General features: G+C 37.3%; 1 protein-coding gene across 4 annotated transcripts in view; it reads left to right on the top strand.

The window, feature by feature from the left end:
• The window catches only part of drd4-rs (dopamine receptor D4 related sequence), a 36269-nt gene extending 17749 nt beyond the window's left edge, over nt 1-18520 (top strand). For 2 of the 4 annotated variants that reach the window (XM_067427082.1, XM_067427081.1), the window contains 5 exons: nt 8123-8317; nt 8671-8945; nt 11507-11619; nt 15294-15997; nt 17876-18519. In XM_067427082.1, coding sequence (XP_067283183.1) covers nt 8709-8945; nt 11507-11619; nt 15294-15997; nt 17876-18078 — 1257 coding nt within the window. In that variant the 5' untranslated portion in view covers nt 8123-8317; nt 8671-8708 and the 3' untranslated portion in view covers nt 18079-18519. Of the gene's footprint in view, nt 1-8122; nt 8318-8670; nt 8966-11506; nt 11620-15293; nt 15998-17661; nt 17738-17875 lie in introns of those variants that run through there. The other 2 variants (XR_010899519.1, XM_067427084.1) reach the window with 2 other exon arrangements.
• The last annotated feature ends 4427 nt before the right edge of the window (nt 18521-22947 follow it).

Genomic DNA, 22947 nt, shown 5'->3' on the forward strand with positions numbered 1-22947 from the left:
TACCGAATGAATGAATAAACTACTATGATCCAGAGCCTGCTGTTCCTCAGACTGATCCGAGCCCATATTATCTCTAATCTCCTTCTGCCATCAGTATAATTATTTCACTTTAAAATTGCTTTGTCCCATCATTTCTCATTTTTTCTTTTTCTCCATCTCAGACCTTCTAATTGGCAGTCCGAGGACGCTGTCTAATAGAGTGTGACCTCACGCTAATCACAGCTGTGCAGAGTCCACCGAACCGTTGAGTTTATTCACAACTCTAATGATATTTCACCATGTGGGTGCCAAAATGTCCCTAACTGGCATAGGGGAGATCTCCGTTTGCTTTCTTAAAAAAAAAAAAAAGGTTCACAAAATATGATCTCCGCAATGCCTTCGTGAAGACAGCACGGCAAAACCACTAGGACCTGAATTGTTTAGAATGGTTTGATTGTGTGTTGAATGCTAATTGGCCGAACGAGAGCGTGAGATTGTGAGAGCTGGGGCTCTAGATAAGCCGGCAGTTGATCTACAAGACTTAAAACAAGATCTCACAGCAGGGCAATTGTCATGAGGCACACATGGTGGATGAAGCACATTTGACGGTCTTTGTTCATACAGCTGGACATGAATTGAAGCTTATCAGGATCTGTCTTAGTGTGATCCCATTTAACAAAGTAAATGGCCATTGACATCTTTTTGTCGATTATGTGAGAAGCATGTTCAATTAATCCATTCAATTTCACAGCGATTAGCTCATAATTGACTGTAGACTGTTTAAATTCCCAGGCGTTCACACTATAGACTGTAAAAAAATATGGACGTAGTGTCCGTGACATCACCCATAGGATTCCGATAAGCCGCTCTGAAGCTTAAAGTAGAGTCGAGCTGGGCGTTGCCATCTTACGAGCGAGTCATCGCGTGTCACCCCCAAATAACAGAAAATGGGCAAAAAGGCGGGATGTGGGCGGAGCTTAGGTGACGCAATGACTATAGACGGCGGATAAATGGCTATCCACCTGCCACTCAAAGAAAGTAGCCACGCCCTTAATTATGCAGAACCTTAAGGCTTTATATAATGCAAACGAATGAGTTATAAAAAAATTCACCCCCCTAACAGTTGTCATGAAGGTCAAAATAATTTGAATAGGTCAAAACCACAAATTGTACCAGGCTGTAAACATGTTTTTACATGTAAAGTTTTACAAATTTTAACATGGGGCTCAATGAGATTGTGCTCCCTTCTGGAGCCTGTGTGGCCAGTGGATGAATTGAAGTTTACTAGGGCTGGGTTTCGATTCAAATTTCAAGAATCGATTCGATTCCGATTCTCAAGATCTTGAATCGATTATCATTATTCGATCCGATCTGATCCGATCCAATCTTTGAGATTTAGATAAGTGTTTTTATAGAAAGCATTTTTCCAGCTGTTACCTAATTATTACAGGACTGTAGTTATGCAACATATTGATACTATTATTATAGACATGCAACTGCAAATTAATGGAGTATTGATGGTTGTAAAGAACAACTGTGCGCTGTGGAGAGGGCGCGTGCTGTCATGACAAGCCATTACAACTTCCTTGGCAGTAAGTGCCCGCTGCAGTGAGAACGGCTGTGACGTAAGCCACGTTCTCGACATATCCAGCAGCCCTAGTTTACTCGTCTACCTTACTCTAGTATTCTCTGTCCGCAGCGGTAACGAGAGAATAGGAAGAGTGAGGGAAAACTCGGTCTGTCCGCGGCACTTCTTCAGCACGGCGGCGGCGGTATAGTGATGAGAGCTTCGGCTTGAGTTTGTTTACCTACTCTAGTATTCCCTGTCCGCGGCGGTTCTGGAGTTTTCAAAGCTGCCATGTTCGTTGTTTTTATGTCCTTCCACCTTGCGCGCATGCGTGAATTCAATGACGCGGCAAATTAAAATTCACGGGGAAAATGTAGGCCTATTATTAAATCGATCCTCTAAGTTACGGATCGATCTTTAGAAATTAATATGAAAATAGATTCAGAATTGGTGAATCAATTTTTTCAACACAGCCCTACAGTTTACATTACTTTCGTATTGGCTTCAAGAGAGATTGCGGGAGGTTGCCGCTTGGTTCACACTGTATGTAAGATATGCCAGTTTGTGAAGCCATGGGCACACATACACATATCGATTTGTTGGAAATAACGTACCAGTGTTAGCACAGCTCAATATATACCAAATGAAACTTGATGTGCTAGTTGCTAAAAAGGCAGGAGTTATTAGCAATTTTTATTGTACAAAATTTGTCCTGTAAGAGAAAGACTCAAAGGATTTTATGCGCTACCCGGTATACGTAGTATATAGGCTCCTATACTGCCTGATCATTAACTTCATCAACTTTTAAGACTACCCTGGCTAGCATATCATTGTTCTCAATGCAAAAATCTGGCTGGCTAGCATGGCCTTGATATCTCTAGCTGGCATTAGCCACATTTTAAAAGAAATATTGCAGACAAAAAAAGGTCTATATGTTCAATAGTGTGGTAATATATGAAGCACGTTTCACACATAAGTCATTTTCAAACCAAGCAGCTTTCGGTTGGTCAACATGGCAAATTCACAAGACCAACTTGAACACAAGCGAACACTGTGAGTGGAAATTGTTTCGCTTTTGATACTCTATATAGTGTGGATTTCTATTGAAATAACTATATTTTGCAGAACAACAGTAAATGCTACCACATCTATGGGGATCCGATTTTTTTGTGGATCCTGATTGAGAAGTCAAATGACATTTACCGTATGGCTGGTGAGTCTATTGTCTGGTTCACTATCTTTGTGGGAACTCTGCATACAGCTCTGGAAAAAAAAAAGATTTCTCAATGTTAAGTGGTCTCTTAATTTTTTCCAGAGCTGTAGATTTAATGGATTTTAAGATTTTAAAACAAGCGATTTATAAGCTGGTTTCCTCATGGGAACCTAAATTTAGGTCCCCATGGTGACACGAGTGCCTATGAGTCAGTGTGCATATCAAAATGGGATAGAAAATCATGAACAAACACATTGTGTTTTCCATGTTGAATGCGGATTTCCTATAGATATAATATCTTTTATACTTTACAAAGTTTTTCTGCAAATTTAAATCAGTATGTTTTCCTTGTGGGGCCCAACCAGACGGACCATTTGGTCCTCACAATGTAAACAAGAACAAACACACACTTTAAAAAGATTGCAGCCGTTTGCTCCCTTGTGACCTAATCTGCTTGTTTTCAGATTTTCTCCTCACACAAGAAACACATACTTTAATACGCAATCCCCTGCCTTAACAAAGATCATTGCCTCGCCTCCCTGTGGAGCTTTTATTGTCGCAGTGAATATCTCCCCATTTATCTCTCCTCATGCTCCGTCAATGTTTTCCTGTAGAGCCTCATGGCTATAAATCTTCAAAAAGACATTCGGCCACACAAAGGAAATGCCACAGGCCATCACCTGATCTCCCACCTCTCAAGACTTCTCATGAATCAAACCATTTAAGGGTGAAAAACACTTTCTGTCAAGATTTGTTCTGAACCTTGACATAAAAAGATGACCAGCTCAAATACTGAGGCATTGACCGGCGAAATGCCTCAGCCTGGCTTATCAAAGTTCACTGTCTTTATTCTCTGCTTCTATTTAAAAAGAAGTCGCTAAAAGACACTTTACAAACCTCCACTAATAAGGCAGCAATTATACTATGCAAACATAATTATTGAACTGAATGATCACAAAGATGGAACAAAAGTTTTTGAACACCTACAGAAGACTTTGATTAGCTTAGGAAAAATAACTATAATAAAGAGAGAGAGAGGAAAGGCAGTAATTACCTTGATCACTCTTCATTGTTCCCGTTATGGATGAATGTAGCAGCTCTGAAATTCCTTGTCTATAATTAAAACCGGCTGCCATCGCTTGTGATGGAACCTTCTTGGAGGTGAGGACAATATCTCAGTACAAAAAAAAAAAACACTTTTAATTGAGCATAACCGAGAAAAGGGAAATAAGTAGTGGAAGTCCAAAACAATAAGGAGATAAAAATAATGCAAGAGTGGTCTTAAAACGGCTATTTTCCTAACATAAAACATAATTTATATTATGAAAGCTTGTTTCCACCACAGAATAAACCATTTTAAAAGATAATTGAACTTTTTAATCTAATAATTGTGAGTTTAATTGTGAGAAAAAAGTCAGAATTGTGAGATATGGGTTTCCATGGCCGAGCAGCTGCATCCAAGCCTTACATCACCAAGTGCAATGCAAAGCGTCGGATGCAGTGGTGTAAAGCACGCCACCCCTGGACTCTATAGCAATGGAGACGTGTTCTCTGGAGTGTCGGATCGCACTTCTCTGTCTGTCATTAGACGAGTCTGGGTTTGGAGAAGAAGAACGGTACCGTTCTCTTTGCCAGGAGAACGGTACTTGACTGACTTTATTGTGCCCAGTGTAAAGTTTGCTGGAGGGGGGATTATGGCATGGAGTTGTTTTTTGGGGTTTGGGCTTGGCCCCTTAGTTCCTGTGAAAGGAATTTTTAATTCTTCAATACCAAGACATTTTGGACAATTCCATGCTCTCAATTTTGTGGGAACAGTTTGGGGATGGCCTCTTCCTGTTTCAACATGATTGTGCACCAGTGCACAAAGCAAGGTCAATAACGACATGGATGAGCGAGTTTGGTGTGGAGGAACTTGACTGACCAGCACAGAGTTCTGACCTCAACCCGATCGAAAACCTTTGGGATGAATTAGAACGAAGACTGCAAGCCAGGCCTTCTCTTCCAACATTAGTGCCTGACCAAAAACTCCATATTAAACCCTACAGATTAAGAATGGGATGTCATTAAAGTTCATATGCATGTAAAGGCAGGCGTCCCAAAACTTTTGGCAATATAATGTTTTTTTGTTTTGTTTATTTATTTTATTTTTTTTACAAATGAGGACACACCTGAATATCCCTAAACCTAATGTTGACAGGATTGTACACAAAGTGTGAGACAGAGCTAAATATTAGCCATTTTTGATAATAATTTTTTTAATTTGTTTATATAATATAATTACAATATTAATTAAATATCAGACAGGATAGGATACAGACATTTGATATGTTTAAAACATGGTGGTTTTCATGCATTTCCAGTTAAGGGAAGTCAAGGGGCACATAAATGTTCTGTACTCTTAAAAATTGCAGAACACAAACGTTCTCAGAAGGTTAGAGAATGTGAAGCCTCTAAAGGGTGCTTCCGCTAAAGAGACTAATTCTTAAATCATTCCACCTGCAATGAAACGACCTCTCTGCATGAACTTAATCCCAATAAAGTGTTTCATATTGGCCTCATACGTGGAAAATCAAACAGTTCATGCTTAAAGGTGGAACGTAATGAGATGCAACATTCCGAGTCCTTCTGCTCTAGGGAGGACATCAATGTGACAATGGCATTTAAAATTTTCTAATGAAATTATTTTAGGTGTCCTCTGGCAACTAGACAGATGGAAGCTATTTGTGCTTTGACGGCTCTCGGGGAGAGATGTTCTAGGACATGGGGTGAGATGGCTGTTGCTGGTTTAGTTATCCATGTGCATTGTCTGAAACGTTCTGGTCAGGCAGACTTACACCAGGGTGTGTTAGTCACTTTTTCTTTTATCCTTTGCTGTTCCATTACCCAGGGATGTCCTGCATGGGATGACATTTACAACCAGAACGCAGGGTACGAGAGGCATGGGGATAGATTACCAGACTGACAACTGCCAGTGGCACGCTGTGTTTGTTTACCTTTGTACTTTGGGAGATTAAAGAGTCATCACACAGTGCTTTTTAGATTTCTGTTAATACCCGCACAATGACGGGCTACGTGACCCATGCCGCGAGAAAACTGTGTGCCACATGGACACAACCTGAACACACTTCTACGAATAAACTGACAGTTAAAGTGAAACTTCATTTCATATCATAAATGTGCATTTGAATTGAAATTGGCCAAAACTCACAGCATGCTCATTCTCAGAAAAAGTCACAAAAACTGTGACCGGGACATAAAAAGGTTCTAATATGTAAATTTTAGGTACAAAGGTGTACCTTTTGAAAGGCTGCCGCCCCAGTGACAGCTTTTGTACCTTTTTTTCTGAGAGTGTTCTGACTTAAAGAGGAATTTATTTGACTGACTTGTGACTTTATAGCTCAGATTTGTGAGTTTATTTCTCAGAATTATGACTTTATTTGTAAGAATTGGGACTATATAAGAATTATGACTATTTCTGAATGTTTGTATATATCTCAGATTTGTGACTATTTCTCAGAATTGTGACTATATCTCAGAATCATGAATATTTCTTGGAATGCTGACTATATCTTAGATTCGTGGCATTATTTCTAAGAACTGTGGCTTTATTTCTAAGAATTGTGACTTAATCTCAGAATTGTGATTTATGTCTCAGAATTGTGACTTTATTTCTCAGAATTGTGATTTTATATCTCAGAATCATGAATATTTCTTGGAATGCTGACTATATCTTAGATTTGTGACATTATTTCTAAGAATTGTGACTTTCTCAGGATTGTGACTGTCAGAATTGACTTTATTTATTAGAATTATGACTTTATTTCTCAGAATTATGAATTTATATATCAGAACTATGACTTTATTTCTAATAATTGTGACTTTCTTAGAACTGACTTAATTTCTCAGAATTGTGAATTTATTTATAAAAATTGTGTTTTTTTTCTCGCAGAATTGTGATTTATCTCTCAGAATTGTGACTTAATTTTTAAGAACTGCAAATTTGTCTTGCAGTTTAAAACTTTTTTTCTCAGAACTGAAAGATAAATTTCAGTCATGAAGTCTGAATTGTGAAATATAAACTCAAGGGTCGGGCAGGGTGCGGGATAACTGTGAGATAAGTCACTTTTATTATACTATGGCGGAAACAAGCTTCCATACAATGTCAACCAGAGAGTTTCCAGAAAACATAATAAAATAAAATAAATATTATCATTGATCTAAATCTGGGGTAAATGAATGCATCTTCAACCATTTCCCATTAAATTCAATTGTATTAAATATATGAACTATCTATATGTTGCATTTTAAAAATGTATCCTTGATATCTAATATTTCTGTTAATATCTCGCATGTGATTTATGCTGACAATACATTAATATTAATAAAAACTTCATAAACATTTCTAATTTCATTCAATTGAAAACTACTTTCTTAATCAAATCGAAATCATTGTTTACTATGAATTCATTTGGAATGTAAAAGGTGTTCTCAATTAACTCTGCAAAAGCGCAAACCCTGCTACAACTATAGACCTCTATGAGAAAAGGCTAGAGGGGAAGAAACGATAACATCAACCTGAGAGGAGACTTCTCTAATTGAACATTTCCTTTAGTTACCAAAGGTTGACATGAACTGGAACGGGTTTGATTGGGTTTTTATTTATGTACAAGCTCACAAGTGCCTTACATCTTTATTGTGGTGGACACACACACACACACACACACACACACACACACACACACACACACACACACACACACACACACACACACACACACACACACACACACACACTGGAAGTTGTCATGGTAACCTTCACCTGTTGTTGCGAGAGGGGAGAATTTCAAACAGTCCGTTATCACAGAAGCAGAGCATCCTCTGATCCCATACTCCAAAATGTCTCACAAGGAATAAAGAAACCCAGGAAAATGACATGATAGCAGACAATTCCATGTAGTCTTTAGGATTTAAATTGGCTCATAAATTTAATTAATGCTATTATATGCCTTTGAAATCCTGAATGACACAATGATATAATCAGTTATTAAACAAGCAATTATACCTGCAGTTATTGGGACCAGACCAGAATAAAATGAGTAAACTAAAATTTCAACACTGTGAGGTGTGCGATAAAAACTGCAAATCAGTTTTGCCACATTTTACCTTGTGTGTGTGTGTGAAACCACACAACCTTATGGCAGCAAAATGTCAAGTCTTCACCGATCTTCTCCTCTAATTGAAGGGTGTCAAACTCAATCTGGAACACGTTCCTTTTTTAACATGTCTATCACATCTACATCATGTGCATTGCTGACAATATAAAGTATAAAGAGAAAATTCAATTATCACCTTTCTTCACTCAGCTCTATCAGATCGCATGAATGAAGTGTTAACACACTTACAACACGTGTTTACAACATGGCCGCTGTGTACCTTGATGGAGAGAATCAACTTTATCCCACACACTTCCGGAATGTGATTAAAACACTCTCAGATGCCAGACGTGTCGACAGACTCTACGATCCCCAACAAACCTGTCTGTTTGTGACAGTTTCAAGGTAAGAACTTTGTCTGGAATGAATGCGAGCCAGGTGAAGCAAACATCAGAATACATTTACACCATAAAAATGACAGTATTATTATGTTTGCATTATACGTATTCAAAAAGATGACAAATGGAGAGAGAGTGTGTTACTGTCGAAAAATAAGAAGACATATGACAGCGTCTCCAAGCACTCTGCATATAAACAACTGTGAAATGAGGGTGTTTGTTCATATTTAAGGCTTCGTCTAGTCATAATTCCTCTCCTTGTAACATATGGGCAAGAACACAAACACATAGTAGCATGCATTACACACACTAAAACCCATTCATCTATATAAACAGCCCCCAATGTGCCAATTTTTACAGATGTTGAATCCGGGTTGGCAGCTGAACTTCGGTGCACCATGGTCAATGTGACGCCCAGTATAGACCCAGCGGCGGTCCATGAGGGGTACAACTACTTTGCGTTGATATGCGGTGTGCCTCTCATCCTGATCATCATCTTGGGGAACATCTTAGTGTGCCTCAGTGTGTTGACTGAACGCTCCCTCAAAACCGCCACAAACTACTTCATCGTCAGTCTGGCCGTGGCCGACCTCCTGCTGGCCGTACTGGTCCTCCCGCTCTACGTCTACTCTGAGGTGATTCCCGATGACAGACGGTAGACGGTCTTAACCCCTCCTCTATATCTCAGACTGCTGATTTACTGATGCTTTAATGTGAACCTCAGTACACTTATTAAGCCAGGAGCAATTGGGGTTAAAGGGTTAGTTCACCCAAAAATGAAAATGCTGTCATTAATTACTTACCCTCATGTCGTTCGACACCCGTAAGACCTCTGTTCATCTTCAGAACACAAATTAATATATTTTGGTTTTAATTAATATATTTCAACAAAAATATTTTCATTTGTGTTCTGAAGATGAACGGAAGTCTTACGGGTGTCGAACGACATGAGGGTAAGTAATTAATGACAGCATTTTCATTTTTGGGTGAACTAACACTTTAAGTGTCTCACTTAAGGCCAAAATAGGAATATGGAACAAATTGGGTGTATTGAGCATAGATATCCATAATAAGGACTAGATATCTGACGGCGGAGTCACCATCGTCATCACCGGCGGCCATCTTGTCACAGGCAGGCTTTCTCTTTGTCTCTGTGGAACCTAATGTAAGGTGAGTGATCTGTACGAACTAAATACTCTTATCTCGCTGAAATCTTGACGGATTTACAAATGATTTGGTTTCTTACAAACGTTATTAACATGGCTACAAATCTGGGTGCTTTAACACATTGAAATTGCAGCTTTTCGTTTCGATACACACCTTAATCGTGCAGCTTGTGTATCATGGCTAACTTATATGCACGTTATCAAGGCTGAGACCACAATCGAGCTGTTCAATTATACAGGTTTTATTGACACCAAAAACGATTTTATGACAACCAATCTTTTGTCTAGTTAAAATAAACTTAGATTGCATGTTTTTGTTTTGTTTAATAAAAAATAAAAAAAAGATTTTATTATAATAGCGATATTCTTATTATAAAAGCATATATATATATATATATATATATATATATATATATATATATATATATATATATATATATATAGCTATAGCTGGCTCTGGAAAAAAAATCAGAGCTGTATATGTGTATAAATATATATAATTTCTCATGTTGCCATTCGGTACACAGTTTTAGTAGAATATATATTGATTTAACATAAATACCTTGTGTGTATGTATATTCATTGCATCTATCTGTTCTGTTCAATGTTACTTTCATACTGAAGTCCATGGTTACAATGATTCATAAGTATGTAGTGTCATAACTACATCTCTGACATTTATAACAAATGAAACAGTTTGAAAATCGGTTGAAAATTGAGCAAGTTATGGTTATTTAAAAGTACATGCACCATTAAAACACACTGTTACGAGTGAGCGAGCTGCCTGTGACAAGATGGCCGCAAGTTGCGGACGACGACCTCCATTGGCCAACAGCGCGCACGAGACATCTAGCCTTTATTATGGATATCTATGGTATTGAGTGTATTGTCCCCCAATCATCTTTTTTTAATTATTAATGCTGGTACATTGAGTACCGAATGCTTCAGGGTTTCTGAGAACTCACAAGTCATTTCGGTGATGTTGAACTTGTAATGATCGCTCAGTGAAGTGGTACTAGTTGACAAGTGCAAGGTTTAAGCAGAATACGAATGTAATCAACAAGACTTCTTCTCTAACATAATTGAAACAAGCTGTTGACGTTGGGGTCATGAGCTCACCAGTTCAAATGAAACATACAGCTCCGGCGACGGCTCACAGATCATCTGTTGTTAGGTTTGAACTTTCCGATTATCAATCTAGATATTTGAAATAAATATGAAACAGCGTGTGCAGCCTGTATTACATACACAATCCACTGAGAAAATAATTTATGACTTGATCCTTTAGTATGCACCTGGAAATGATTGGACTGTGAAACAGGGACTCTGTGACAGGTTTGCATGCAGGGGTTGAAAACTAAGATGGCTTGGTGAGGTCAAATGAAAAGGCAGTTCAAAAAGTTATTCAAATTTTATCGAAAAGGTATGAAGGAAATAATATTGATTTCAATAATCATTGCATCAATGAAATGTCCACAATAACTCAAGGAAATGCAGGGTCAGTTTTCTTTTCATGTTGACTTTATGCCATACTGGTGTTCATTGTGTTCTTCAGGAAAAGATTTCTAACGTCTGAATTGCTGCCCTTGAAGTTTGTGTGTCTGTGAAGTGAATCTTAATGTAGTGAGTGATTTCCCTCAGAGACTTCTTCTCTTTATTGTATGGTTAGTGAATGAACAATGGATATGGTTTGTTCTTTGAATGAATTCAAACTTTAATTGCAGTCAATAAAGACCTAGAGACATAGAGTGAAAAACATCTACCATCTACTTACATATGATCCCTAAAGGTTAACTAATGTGATTAGTTATGTCTTTTCTGCTAATACTTTAAATAAAAAATAATCATTAAATTTAAAACTAATTTAAGAAATTCACTGTTTGATAAAAAAATTGATTCTTTCGCATTTAATATGCAGCCTACCTGCATGCAATTGACACCCCCTGACAGGTATGGGTGTGTGTGTGTGTGTGTTGTTGTCTTACACTGTCTCTCTTTTGTCTATGTGTGTGTTGATGGCTGTGTTTTAGTTCCTGGGAGGCATGTGGACTCTGAGTATGTACATCTGTGATGCCCTAATGACTATGGACGTGATGCTCTGCACTGCTTCCATTTTGAATCTATGTGCAATTAGTGTGGACAGGTGAGCGATGCAGCCAGCACACACACACATGCACACACACACACGCACACACACACACACACACATGCACACACGGACACACCTGCTCACCCACTTCTTTCTATTAAAAATAGCTCAAACTTTAACTCAAACTTGCTGGAAATGAGACCCATCCCCGCTACAGCATTACAAATTCATTGGTAACACCTAGGCTGCAGCGAATTATAAAAATAGACAGATTGAGCAGGGTACAGAGTTATTTACAGTGTGTTCTGTCAAAAAAAAAATCTGTCAGTAAATACAACAAATAAAAAAAACGTAACTTACACATTATGGGTATATATTTTGCTCAATACATTTTACCTTTATGGAAGCCCATTTTCTCAACATAAAAAAGATATTCGAAATTATTAGACAAAATGATATAATTAAGACATAGTTACATTAATTGACATGAAAAGTCAAGATAAAGCCAACAATTTGACAAACACAATTGACAAACTGTAAAAATTATGAGATAAAAAGAGGCTATAATGACATAAAGTATTAATTATGATATAAAAATATTAAGTCATAAATTATGAGATACCATCTAAAATTATGAAATACTCAAAATTGTGACAAATTATTTTCATGACTTTTTATGCCATATAATTAGTATCTCATAACTTTCGATTGTATCTCATAATTATGCCTTGGTATTGTAGAACTTCAACCTATTATCTCTTAGTATCTCATAATTTTGACTTTTTATGCCATAATTGTGATTTACCAAAGCATGTTTGTTTTCTCATGTGGTGGAAATGGGCTTCTATAGTATACCAACAACATTGCACAAAAACAATTAACAAAAGAATAGCTTGTGCATCCAGATGATGTACACTGTGGTTGTGGTGGTCCCTAATCTTTCAGATAAATGTGTAATGATTTTTTAAAATTCAGCAGGTTTGTTTTGTGCCTCTCTGACTGCTCACACATTGAATCTTAACTGGGTGGTTATGTGTGATTGGGTGTCCAGTGGGATGCTAATGAAACCACCACATGGAGCTGAATTTCATTACTTACACAGTGCATCAAGCATACCCGCTTCACATTAACAATATGAAACAACTTCAAGAGGTCCCAGACCACAGCAAAGCAGGGTTACCCCGTCTTTGACGCATATGTTAACATACTAAAACAAAAGCGAGCTTGTCTCTGAAGATAAAAACAAAGATTTGGATGGAAAGGATGTAGATGACTAAAAAAGATTAATCAGACTTATGAGGTCTCATGCAATTTAAAATGATTGCGCTAGAATCTTCCAATGTCTCAGCGGGTTGTTGTGATTAATAAGCAAGAACACAAAACATGCTTTAGGGAGCTGTCAATCATGATTTTGTGCATAAAAATAAGCTTTTAGAAGACATTTAAAGGTAGAAAAGTAATGTCTGGCTGAATCTCAACCTTCTCTGTGCCATTTTAACAGGTCAAAACACTTTCTCTACTATCCCATCCTAATTGAACCCCATTTAGTTCCAAACTTGTACGACTTTCCCCTATAGAATTTTTTGTTCATACAAATGTTCTTTTGTTCTATGTTTCAATGAATAACAACATGTTTTGAATATTCATTTTAAGACTGAGTAAAGCCAAAAGTATACTTATTCTGTTTATATTCTTCAAGAATACATGCGCAAGTGATATAAATTGTTTAACTTTCGTCCGCCATTAATTTTTTTCATTTTTCATGCCTTTCATGTTTTCATTGTTATATGGTAAGGGGCCTTATTATCTCCATATCAAAATGAAGAAGCAGAAACAAGTGATAGCAGATGCATTTATAAAATAATGTTTTTTTTTATAATAATATAAAAACAGCATATTAATGAAATGTTGAGCCTATGAAGAGGTATATGACTGTACAAGTTTTGGAGGTTTTGATGGAAGTGATCTACGCCATCTATGTTTTGATCATTGTTCTGAATCCAATCTGGATGTAGTTTTGACTACATGTGATTTTCTCAGCTTTTTGCTCAAAATGTTTCTTTTTTATGAAACTTACTCACATTCAAGTGTTGATAAAAAAAAGAATGCATGAAGCTAGAAGATTAAAGGAAAACAAATTAACAAATTTATATATTGCATGTTCAGATATTCATATAACAATATATTCCGAGGGTCATGAAACTGATGTGAAAATGAAATGTGCCCAATGGATCAATCTGCGCTCATGGTCAATGAAGTTCACTTTGAATGGCTGGCTTTCTCAACTGTGCACTATATGAAGAGAAATGAGAAAAGTGAAGTATATCCAGGCTTGGTATATCCGAAGACAACAACCAATAAAACACAGACCCACAGTACGCACATTATACAGACACATGAATATTAAAATATGACCACAAAGAGAAAAAAGTTGAGGGCACCTTGATGCATTTTTAAAAATCTAACCCTAACACAAAACTACCAAAAAGAGGGAAAACACAGAACATCTGAAATGTCTAATAATATTTTCAGTACATTTAAAAGCACTACAGTCTCTAAACAAACGACATGCATCAGTTTAACACAGAAAGAATAAAGTCACAGTTACTTTTTGTCCATTCTTCTTTGAATTTTTGGTCTACATCATTGTCTTCCGTGTATCAAAGTAATCCATCGTGTTCATGATCAGACGTACAGCTGTATCATTGTCTTTATTTGCACATATATTTAATTTGTAGAAGATGCGATTAAATATATGTGCATACTGGTGCTGGTCCATGTATAGAACACTAGAGTATATGAAATGTGTCCATAAAAAACTTGAAACGTGCTCGCTCCGGTGTATATCTGATCTATATGAGCCAAGTGGTGGCTGTTAAACTCTGCGCAGAAACCATTCCATTGTGCATGTCTCATGTTGTTTTAATTCTCATACGTAATACAGTGCAGTGATTGGGTTAAAAGAGTTCATTCTCATGAATAGATGCAGAGGACCGACTGACATAGAATCGTGCCCGCAGCCAGTCACACACTCAGAAAGCACGCTTCTACATAACATTCTGTGATGTTGCTTTGACTTTGCTTTTCAACCCAGAAGAATGCAATTCTGAATAGCATCAGTCGCTAGAGCTTCTCTTGAGATCAGAGGAGTGAGGTTTACTAGTACAGCAACTACTAACTGGCCTCTGTTACACTCACCCCCTAAACCTCCCATCACGGTTACGGCACCAATGTAACCTTTCCTGTTTGAACCGGGACTCAAACTCGGGCCCGTCGGCATGAGAGTCGGTCGCTCTAACAAGGAGGATAAAGGCTGCAACCTCTAGCGTCAGTCGCTAGAGCTTCTCACCCCTCTAAACCTCACTCCCATCCGGGTCACGGCACCAATGCAACCCCTCCTTTTCAAACCGCCCTCTCCAAGTGGGACTCAAAACCGGGTCCGCCGGCATGAGAGTCAGATGCTCTAACAAGGAGGCTAAAGGCTGCAACCTCTAATGTCAGTCACTAGAGCGTCTCTTGAGGACAGAGGAGTGAGGTTTACTCGCACAGCAACTACTAGCTGGCCTCCGTTACAAGCGCAAAATAACCAATTTCTGCTTTTTGATAAAATTTATGAGTGCTTTTTCGTGTTTTCAGCGATGTGCAGTCTGTGCATATCTGTGCACGTCTCGAAAAATGTGCTTTGGGGTTTCATGACCCGTTAAACCTTCACTACATCTCTGTTACAGGTACATTGCAGTGGTTGTCCCTCTGAAGTACAACAGGAACCAGTTTAGTGTTCGTCAGTTGGTCTTGATCACAGCCACCTGGGTGCTTTCCCTGGGTGTAGCCAGTCCTGTCATATTTGGCTTGAACCAGGTTCCCAACAGGAACCCTCATGTGTGTAAGCTGGAGGACAACCAGTTTGTGGTCTACTCCTCCATATGCTCCTTCTTCGTCCCCTGCCCTGTCATGCTCCTCTTGTACTACTGGATGTTCAGGGGACTAAGGCGATGGAGCTCTGGTCGTAGCCGCTCACACCTACACCGGCCACCAAGAGGGCGTAGGAGCCTGTCTTTGCGTCTGGGAGCAGCTCTACAGAAGGAGAAGGGACGGGCGAGGGAGAAGGTGGTGTACCTCATGCCTGCAGGTCTGAGTCCGACATCTCTCACCGCTACCCCAACTACTCCTGTCTCCTCAGCCAGTCCGGTTACCATTACCACGGACGAGCAGGCAGAAGGTCAGATGCCGGCAGCAGAGAGTGACCCCATGACCACCCAGATGGACAGTGTTTCGGACGCAGAGAACCCTGAGCGGGCCACAGAGGATGAAAATGGCCGGGAGAATGGTGTGGGGAAGAGCCATCGGTCTCATGCGGGACGCCGCCACAGCAAGAGCAACAGAGTGAGCGGACGGGAGCGGAAGGCAATGAAGGTGCTCCCTGTGGTTGTGGGTAAGTATCCGTTTAGATCAAGATTTTGTACTGTGCTTATCACAATTCAAATTTGTAAATTAACTGTATTATGTCTTACAATTCCAAGTGAGCAAGCCATTTTTTTCCTCAAGATGCACACCAGTAATGTTTTTTTCTAAGGCAAGTTTATAAATGTAACTTAAATGTCCTAACTGAAATAAGGCATACTGTATATGAAACAGGGCCATTAAAATAACATTTAAAAGCTACATGAAACTATAGACCAAGAGATCATCATGCAAATATCCATATATCAGTCCAAGTATACATATATATATATATATATATATATATATATATATATATATATATATATATATATATATATATATATATATATATATATATATATATATATATATATATATATATATATAATGTGTGTGTGTGTGTCACACTGTAACTTATTGTTACAGATAAAAGTGTAAATAAATTGTAAATTATAATGTAAATATTAATATAAATAAATATGTTTTTTTTAAATCTGAATAAATAATCATCTCTTTTGACTAAGGATGTTTTGCTTAGGGGTGTAAATATAAATTCTGTCATCATTTACTTACCCTTATGTTGTTCTACACCCAAAAGGAGAATATTAGCATATCTGTAATTTTCCCAGGTGCTTGTAAACATCTCGGGGGCATTGTAAACATTTTCCTAAACATCTCCACTTGTGTTTCCACTAGTTCATACTATTTTAAATTAGACAGTGTAAATTATGACATGCTTTTTAATTTTTTTAGTGAACTATCCCTTTAGGCAAAGGTGTCCAAATTCGGTCCTTGAGGGCCTCTGTTCTGCAGAGCTTAATTCTAACTTGCTTTAGCACACCGGCCTGGAAGTTTCTAGCAGAGATGGTCTAATTATTGGGAGATAAGAAGGTCGTACCTCTATGTTTGGAGAAAGTGTAATGGCTAACTTGGATCAAGTGTGCCTTAATAACCAATCACTTTACAGCCTTGATGTCATAACATTTGGTTAGTAGTGCAGATACCATAGAAACGAAGTGCTGTAAACTGAATCATACCTGTTCCACAATTGTCCGTGACTTCTCTTATAAAACAGATAAAACAATCTTTTTTACTGGTGGGCACTACGCTATTTCAACTCATGTTGCAGGCTTGCCTTTAATGGCTTTCTTTCTAGTACGCCTAGTAAGACCTTGATTAGCTGGTTCAGTTGTGGAGATAAACTTTGCAGGACAGTGGCCCTCTAGGAGCAGGATTGGACACCCTTGCCTTCAGCATCCAAAAACAAATGCTGGTGAGCTGCCATGCTGGTCTTTTCAAACACTCAAAGTGGCTTGCAATGATCTGAGGCTTTTGAAACGCAAACTGGCCAGGTATACACTAACGGATACAACGTGTGTTTGAACGTTCATTTCTGTGAACATTTTTATCAAGTCATGAATAAATGCATGAGCACAAATGACAGCCATCGGGTGGTCAAGTATAATGAGAACGCTGTTAGAATGGCACGCTCTGCGATATATAAAATGTTTCTATGGTTTATTGTGACACCCGCTGCTCTCGGATTATTAACATGACGATTGTTTTTCTGACATAAGTCCTCTTAATTGTAAAATATTTAAGGCTGTTGCAGTTTGATTGTGACCATATGGTTACCATTGTTCCCCTTCACAGACTGAAATCGTGGTGTGAGATCAGCTTGCTCCAATACAATAGTACAAATGAAAAAATACAAAAGCAGAATAAAAAGGTAACTGACACTATTATCAAGGTGCCCAAAGAGAACAAAACAGACACATTGGGCAACATTCGCTGATTTTGCTGCCTGAAGTCTGTTCAATCATGTACCAATGTAAGAATATACTCCTAATTTCTAACTCTTCCCCAGGTGTTTTTCTGGCCTGCTGGACTCCTTTCTTCGTGGTCCATGTGACTAAGGCGCTGTGCGAGTCATGTGACATTGGGCCAACGCTGATCAGCGTGGTCACATGGCTTGGTTATGTGAACAGCGCTGTCAACCCCATCATCTACACTGCCTTCAACGTGGAGTTCAGGAATGTCTTTCACAAAATACTCTGCTGTCGCTCCTGAGAGTTCAACACTAAATTCATGATTATAAATAAGTCAAACAATAATGAGTAAAAAAACACCAGGAAAGTTTAGCACATAATGGTCTCTAAGCGGAGGAATGCTCTAAGGAAATCGAACATTACAGTGGATTACCAAATGGACAAAGACTGGAGTGTACTATCGGAATGTACCATTGAGGAAAACTTCTGATGCCTTAGTTAATCAAACTTGTAAAATGATTGCTTGAACACTACAGTAGATAACAGAATACTGTTGATTTCATAGCCCAGAGGCATAAAATACGTGAAAACGTCCACATTGAATATAACAGTCGTCTGTGTTTAAGTGATTGGTATCTGTGTTGATTTAATTATTTTTTTAATTACTATTATTATTATTAGTTTTTGAATAGATATGCAGAGTGGACATGCAGCTTTTTGTCAGTGGTTTAAGAGAAAGTTGACATTCAGCTGTGTTTGGAATGACATACTAGCATACTGCACACTGAGCAGTGTATATATATATATATATATATATATATATATATATATATATATATATATATATATATATATATATATATATACACACTCACCTAAAGGATTATTAGAAACACCTGTTGAATTTCTTATTAATGTAATTATCTAATCAACCAATCACATGGCATTTGCTTCACTGCATTTAGGGTTGTGGTCCTGGTCAAGCCAATCTCCTGAACTCCAAACTGAATGTCAGAATGGGAAAGAAAGGTGATTTAAGCAATTTTGAGCGTGGCATGGTTGTTGGTGCCAGACAGGTCGTTCTGAGTATTTCACAATCTGCTCAGTTACTGGGATTTTCACACACAACCATTTCTAGGGTTTACAAAGAATGGTGTGAAAAGAGAAAAACATCCAGTATGCGGCAGTCCTGTGGGTGAAAATGCCTTGTTGATGCTAGAGGTCAGAGGAGAATGGGACGACTGATTCAAGCTGATAGAAGAGCAACTTTGACTGAAATAACCACTCGTTACAACTGAGGTATGCAGCAAAGCATTTGTGAAGCCACAACACGCACAACCTTGAGGCGGATGGGCTACAACAGCAGAAGACCCCACCAGGTACCACTCATTTCCACTACAAATAGGAAAAGAGGCTACAAATGCTCAGTTGAAGACTGGAAAAATGTTGCCTGGTCTGATGAGTCTCGATTTCTGTTGGGACATTCAGATGGTAGAGTCAGAATTTGCCTTGTTACCACGGTGCAGGTGGTGGTGGTGGTGTAATGGTGTGGGGGATGTTTTCTTTGCACACTTTAGGTCCCTAAGTGGCAATTGGGCATCGTTTAAATGCCATGGCCTATCTCAGCATTGTTTCTGACCATGTCCATCCCTTTATGACCACCATGTACCCATCCTCTGATGGCTACTTCCAGCAAGATAATGCACCATGTCACAAAGCTCAAATCATTTCAAATTGGTTTCTTGAACATGACAATGAGTTCACTGTACTAAAATGGCCCCACAGTCACCAGATCTAAACCCAATAGAGCATCTTTGGGATGTGGTGGAACGGGAGCTTCGTGCCCTGGATGTGCTTCCCACAAATCTCCATCAACTGCAAGATGCTATCCTACACTGCAAAATTGTTTTGTTGGTTTAATTTAAAAAGTAAGTAACCTGGTTGCCTTAAAATTTTGAGTTTATTGAAATTAAAAATTTGAGTTGATACAATGAAGGAAATTTGTTTAATAAATAGAAACTCAAAATATTATTGTATCTGAACCACATAAAATGTTTGAGAAATCATCAAAATAGCACTATTTGGCATGTTTCACTACGTCATCAGAAATAAAACACGCACAATTACCCAATATGCTTACAATATCTTTTAATAATATTTTAATAAAAGTTGTTGAATCTCAAAATCTGTTTATTGTAATAACTAAACATTTTAATTTCAATGAACTCAAAATTTTAAGGCAACCTGGTAACTTTTTTTCTAAATAATTTTTTTACAGTGTATCAATATGGACCAACATTTCTAAAGATGCCATTCGTTCCATTAAAGAACATTTCTTTAATGCCACATAAAATTAAGGCAGTTCTGAAGGCGAAAGGTGGTCAAACACAGTATTAGTATGGTGTTCCTATCCTTTAGGTGAGTGTATATATATATATATATATATATATATATATATATATATATATATATATATATATATATATATATATATATATATATATATATATATATATATATATATATATAATATGCATTATGGAATAATAAACTTTTATTTATTTATTTATTTTATAAATTTGCATTCTAGAGAGTTGACCTTGACTAGTTTAATACAGTTAAACTACAGTTTACTTTAGTTTTATTGTGCACTTTTCTTTAAGAGGGGTTTTTATGCATTCTAAGCACAGAGAATTTGCATACTGCAAACAGTATGCATATTATATAATAGGACACTATACTATATACACTATATTGTATACTAGAGTAATATGTTGTCTACTAGAAGTATGGTAGTATGCTTATGCTATTCTGAACACAGGCATTGATTCAAAAGTGCACATGGTGAGAGTTATTACATTTTTTTAAGCCCTAAACCATGCAAACATAGCCAGGGGAAGAGTGGCCTGTTAATCAGAAATCCATTTTTTTTACCTACACCACCTTTAAACTCTGTTAGGTAGAAGAAATGATGTTAAGAAGTTAATCCTGAGACTTCATATAAAGAGGAATATGTGCCAGTTGTTGGGGGTGTATATACATTTGCCAAAATCAGTGGATGCCTTTTTCTGCCTTAGTGCACACAGTCTGCCAATTTAGTTTTTGTTGCAAGTGTGATTCACATGTGTATATGTGCTCAGCAGTGACTGATAATAAAACTGCATAATAGCATGGGGGGGTTTGTGGGTATTATCTGGGGTGGATTATAGTAATTGTGCTTCAAAGAATCAGTGTTGTAAAGAGACTTGTGGAATGAGTATTGCTGTTATTGTACGGGATCATCAGTGCATCTGTCACATTGTATGTTTTCCTGCTTAAATTGTACAAAAACATATGCAGTAGGCTTAATATGTCTGAAACCACAGTGACATTCTGGTATTCAAAATCTGGCAAACAAAGATTTATGATTTTCAGATTGTGTAATTCTTCTTAATTTGTTCTCTTCTGTGCTTAATTTGTCTATTTTATTTGATTTATTCTTTATTTTTCCAGGAAGGTCCCATTGTGATAAAATGAACAGTCTTCTCCCAGGGAGTCCTGGCCAAGATGGCTGTACTAGAGCCCGATCACACGAAAATGTGTATCAACAATAGAGTGCAAAATGTTGTGGGATGTATACGCCAGAATGAGTTTTGGCATGCATATGATACGCAGTTTTCCGCGTGCAGTATGATATGCACTCTATGGCATATTATACACACAAACCCCCCACCCCCATCCTACCCAAGCATGTCATATACAGTACACGCCATAAATTGTGTATCATGCACGCTAAAAAAAACCTGCATACCGTATGCATGCCAAAGCTAATTTTTCCGTATATATTCCACAACATTGCACATTCTATTGATACACATTCTCGTGTGATTCCACATAACACACAAGACAAAAACATTAATCATAAAACAACAAATTAATTAATTATGCTTCATTAACTTTACACTGTAATAAATGTTTAAACTTATTCAAAAAAGGATTTTTTCAAAAATCACACCAACCCCAACATATTTAATGATCGCGTATACACAACCATTCAAAGACCTTTATAATAATTGTGAATTTCATAAGGCATGATTTTATATTGCAACCAAGTAAGATTTTTATTAGAAAATGTTTGCAATGTTGCCACAAGTCTCCACAATCAATGGAAACGGCTGTAGTGCGTGTTTGTAATAACGATAACAATCGCATGATGACATTCTGAAAAGCACTCCATAATTTTCACACCCTTTGAGCTGAACACTGATTCATATCTATGAATCATAAATTGATTTGAGACACCATGTATCCTGTGATGCCCCAAGGAGCAACAGGTGGTGAAATATATCTGTAATCACCAGATAAATAGTTCCTCGAAATGAAAATTCATCATTATTTACTCACCCTTATATTGTTCTAAACCCACACTCAAAAAATGGACTTTCACTGTTGTTAGTTGCGCTCAAATCATCCTTGTTCAGATTACTTAAAAAACTCATGTAACTACATGAACTTAAATTTACTGAGTTGTTTTTACTTAAAATGAGTAGCAGCGTTAAGTGTTTGTCTGGTCAACTTAACATTGCTGAGTAAAACGAACAAACTGGACAGTGGATCTGTTCTTCCCAGCATGCTTTGCAAGAGACTGCATTATGAGTAAATTTAGGGATTTTTAGAGTTTTTATGTGTTTTTCGGTAAAGGGAAATATGTTGTGAGTTTATGTTAGTGTTTAATGTTCAGTTATGCTGGACATTTGAGTGTCTGTAATTTTGTGGTTACCATTATGAGGAAGAGTGGTGTATGTGTTTAGGCTCAACACACATTTATTGGATGGATATCATACACTCAATTATATTGAGTTTGTCCGTTGAGTTATTTTTAAATTTTGTTATTTGATAGTTTTAAATGTACACTTGTAGAGCAAATAGTTAATTTAATAAGGTAAATCAAATCTATAAATGTGTTAACCTAACATAATAAACTTTTATAAATTTAACATAACATTATTAAGTAAACTGCGGATATAAATATTATATGTAACAGTGACTAATTCAAATGGTTTGTATTTACTCAAATAAATTTTGTCAGATTTAATTTTCTTTTGTTCATATAGCTAAACTGTTATTTGTAAAAATGACTCAACATAGTTGTGTGGAACCACTTGACGCTGCTTTTTAAGTAAATTCAACA

Source organism: Pseudorasbora parva, chromosome 20 (assembly GCF_024679245.1).
Source record: "Pseudorasbora parva isolate DD20220531a chromosome 20, ASM2467924v1, whole genome shotgun sequence".
Lineage (NCBI taxonomy): Eukaryota > Metazoa > Chordata > Actinopteri > Cypriniformes > Gobionidae > Pseudorasbora > Pseudorasbora parva.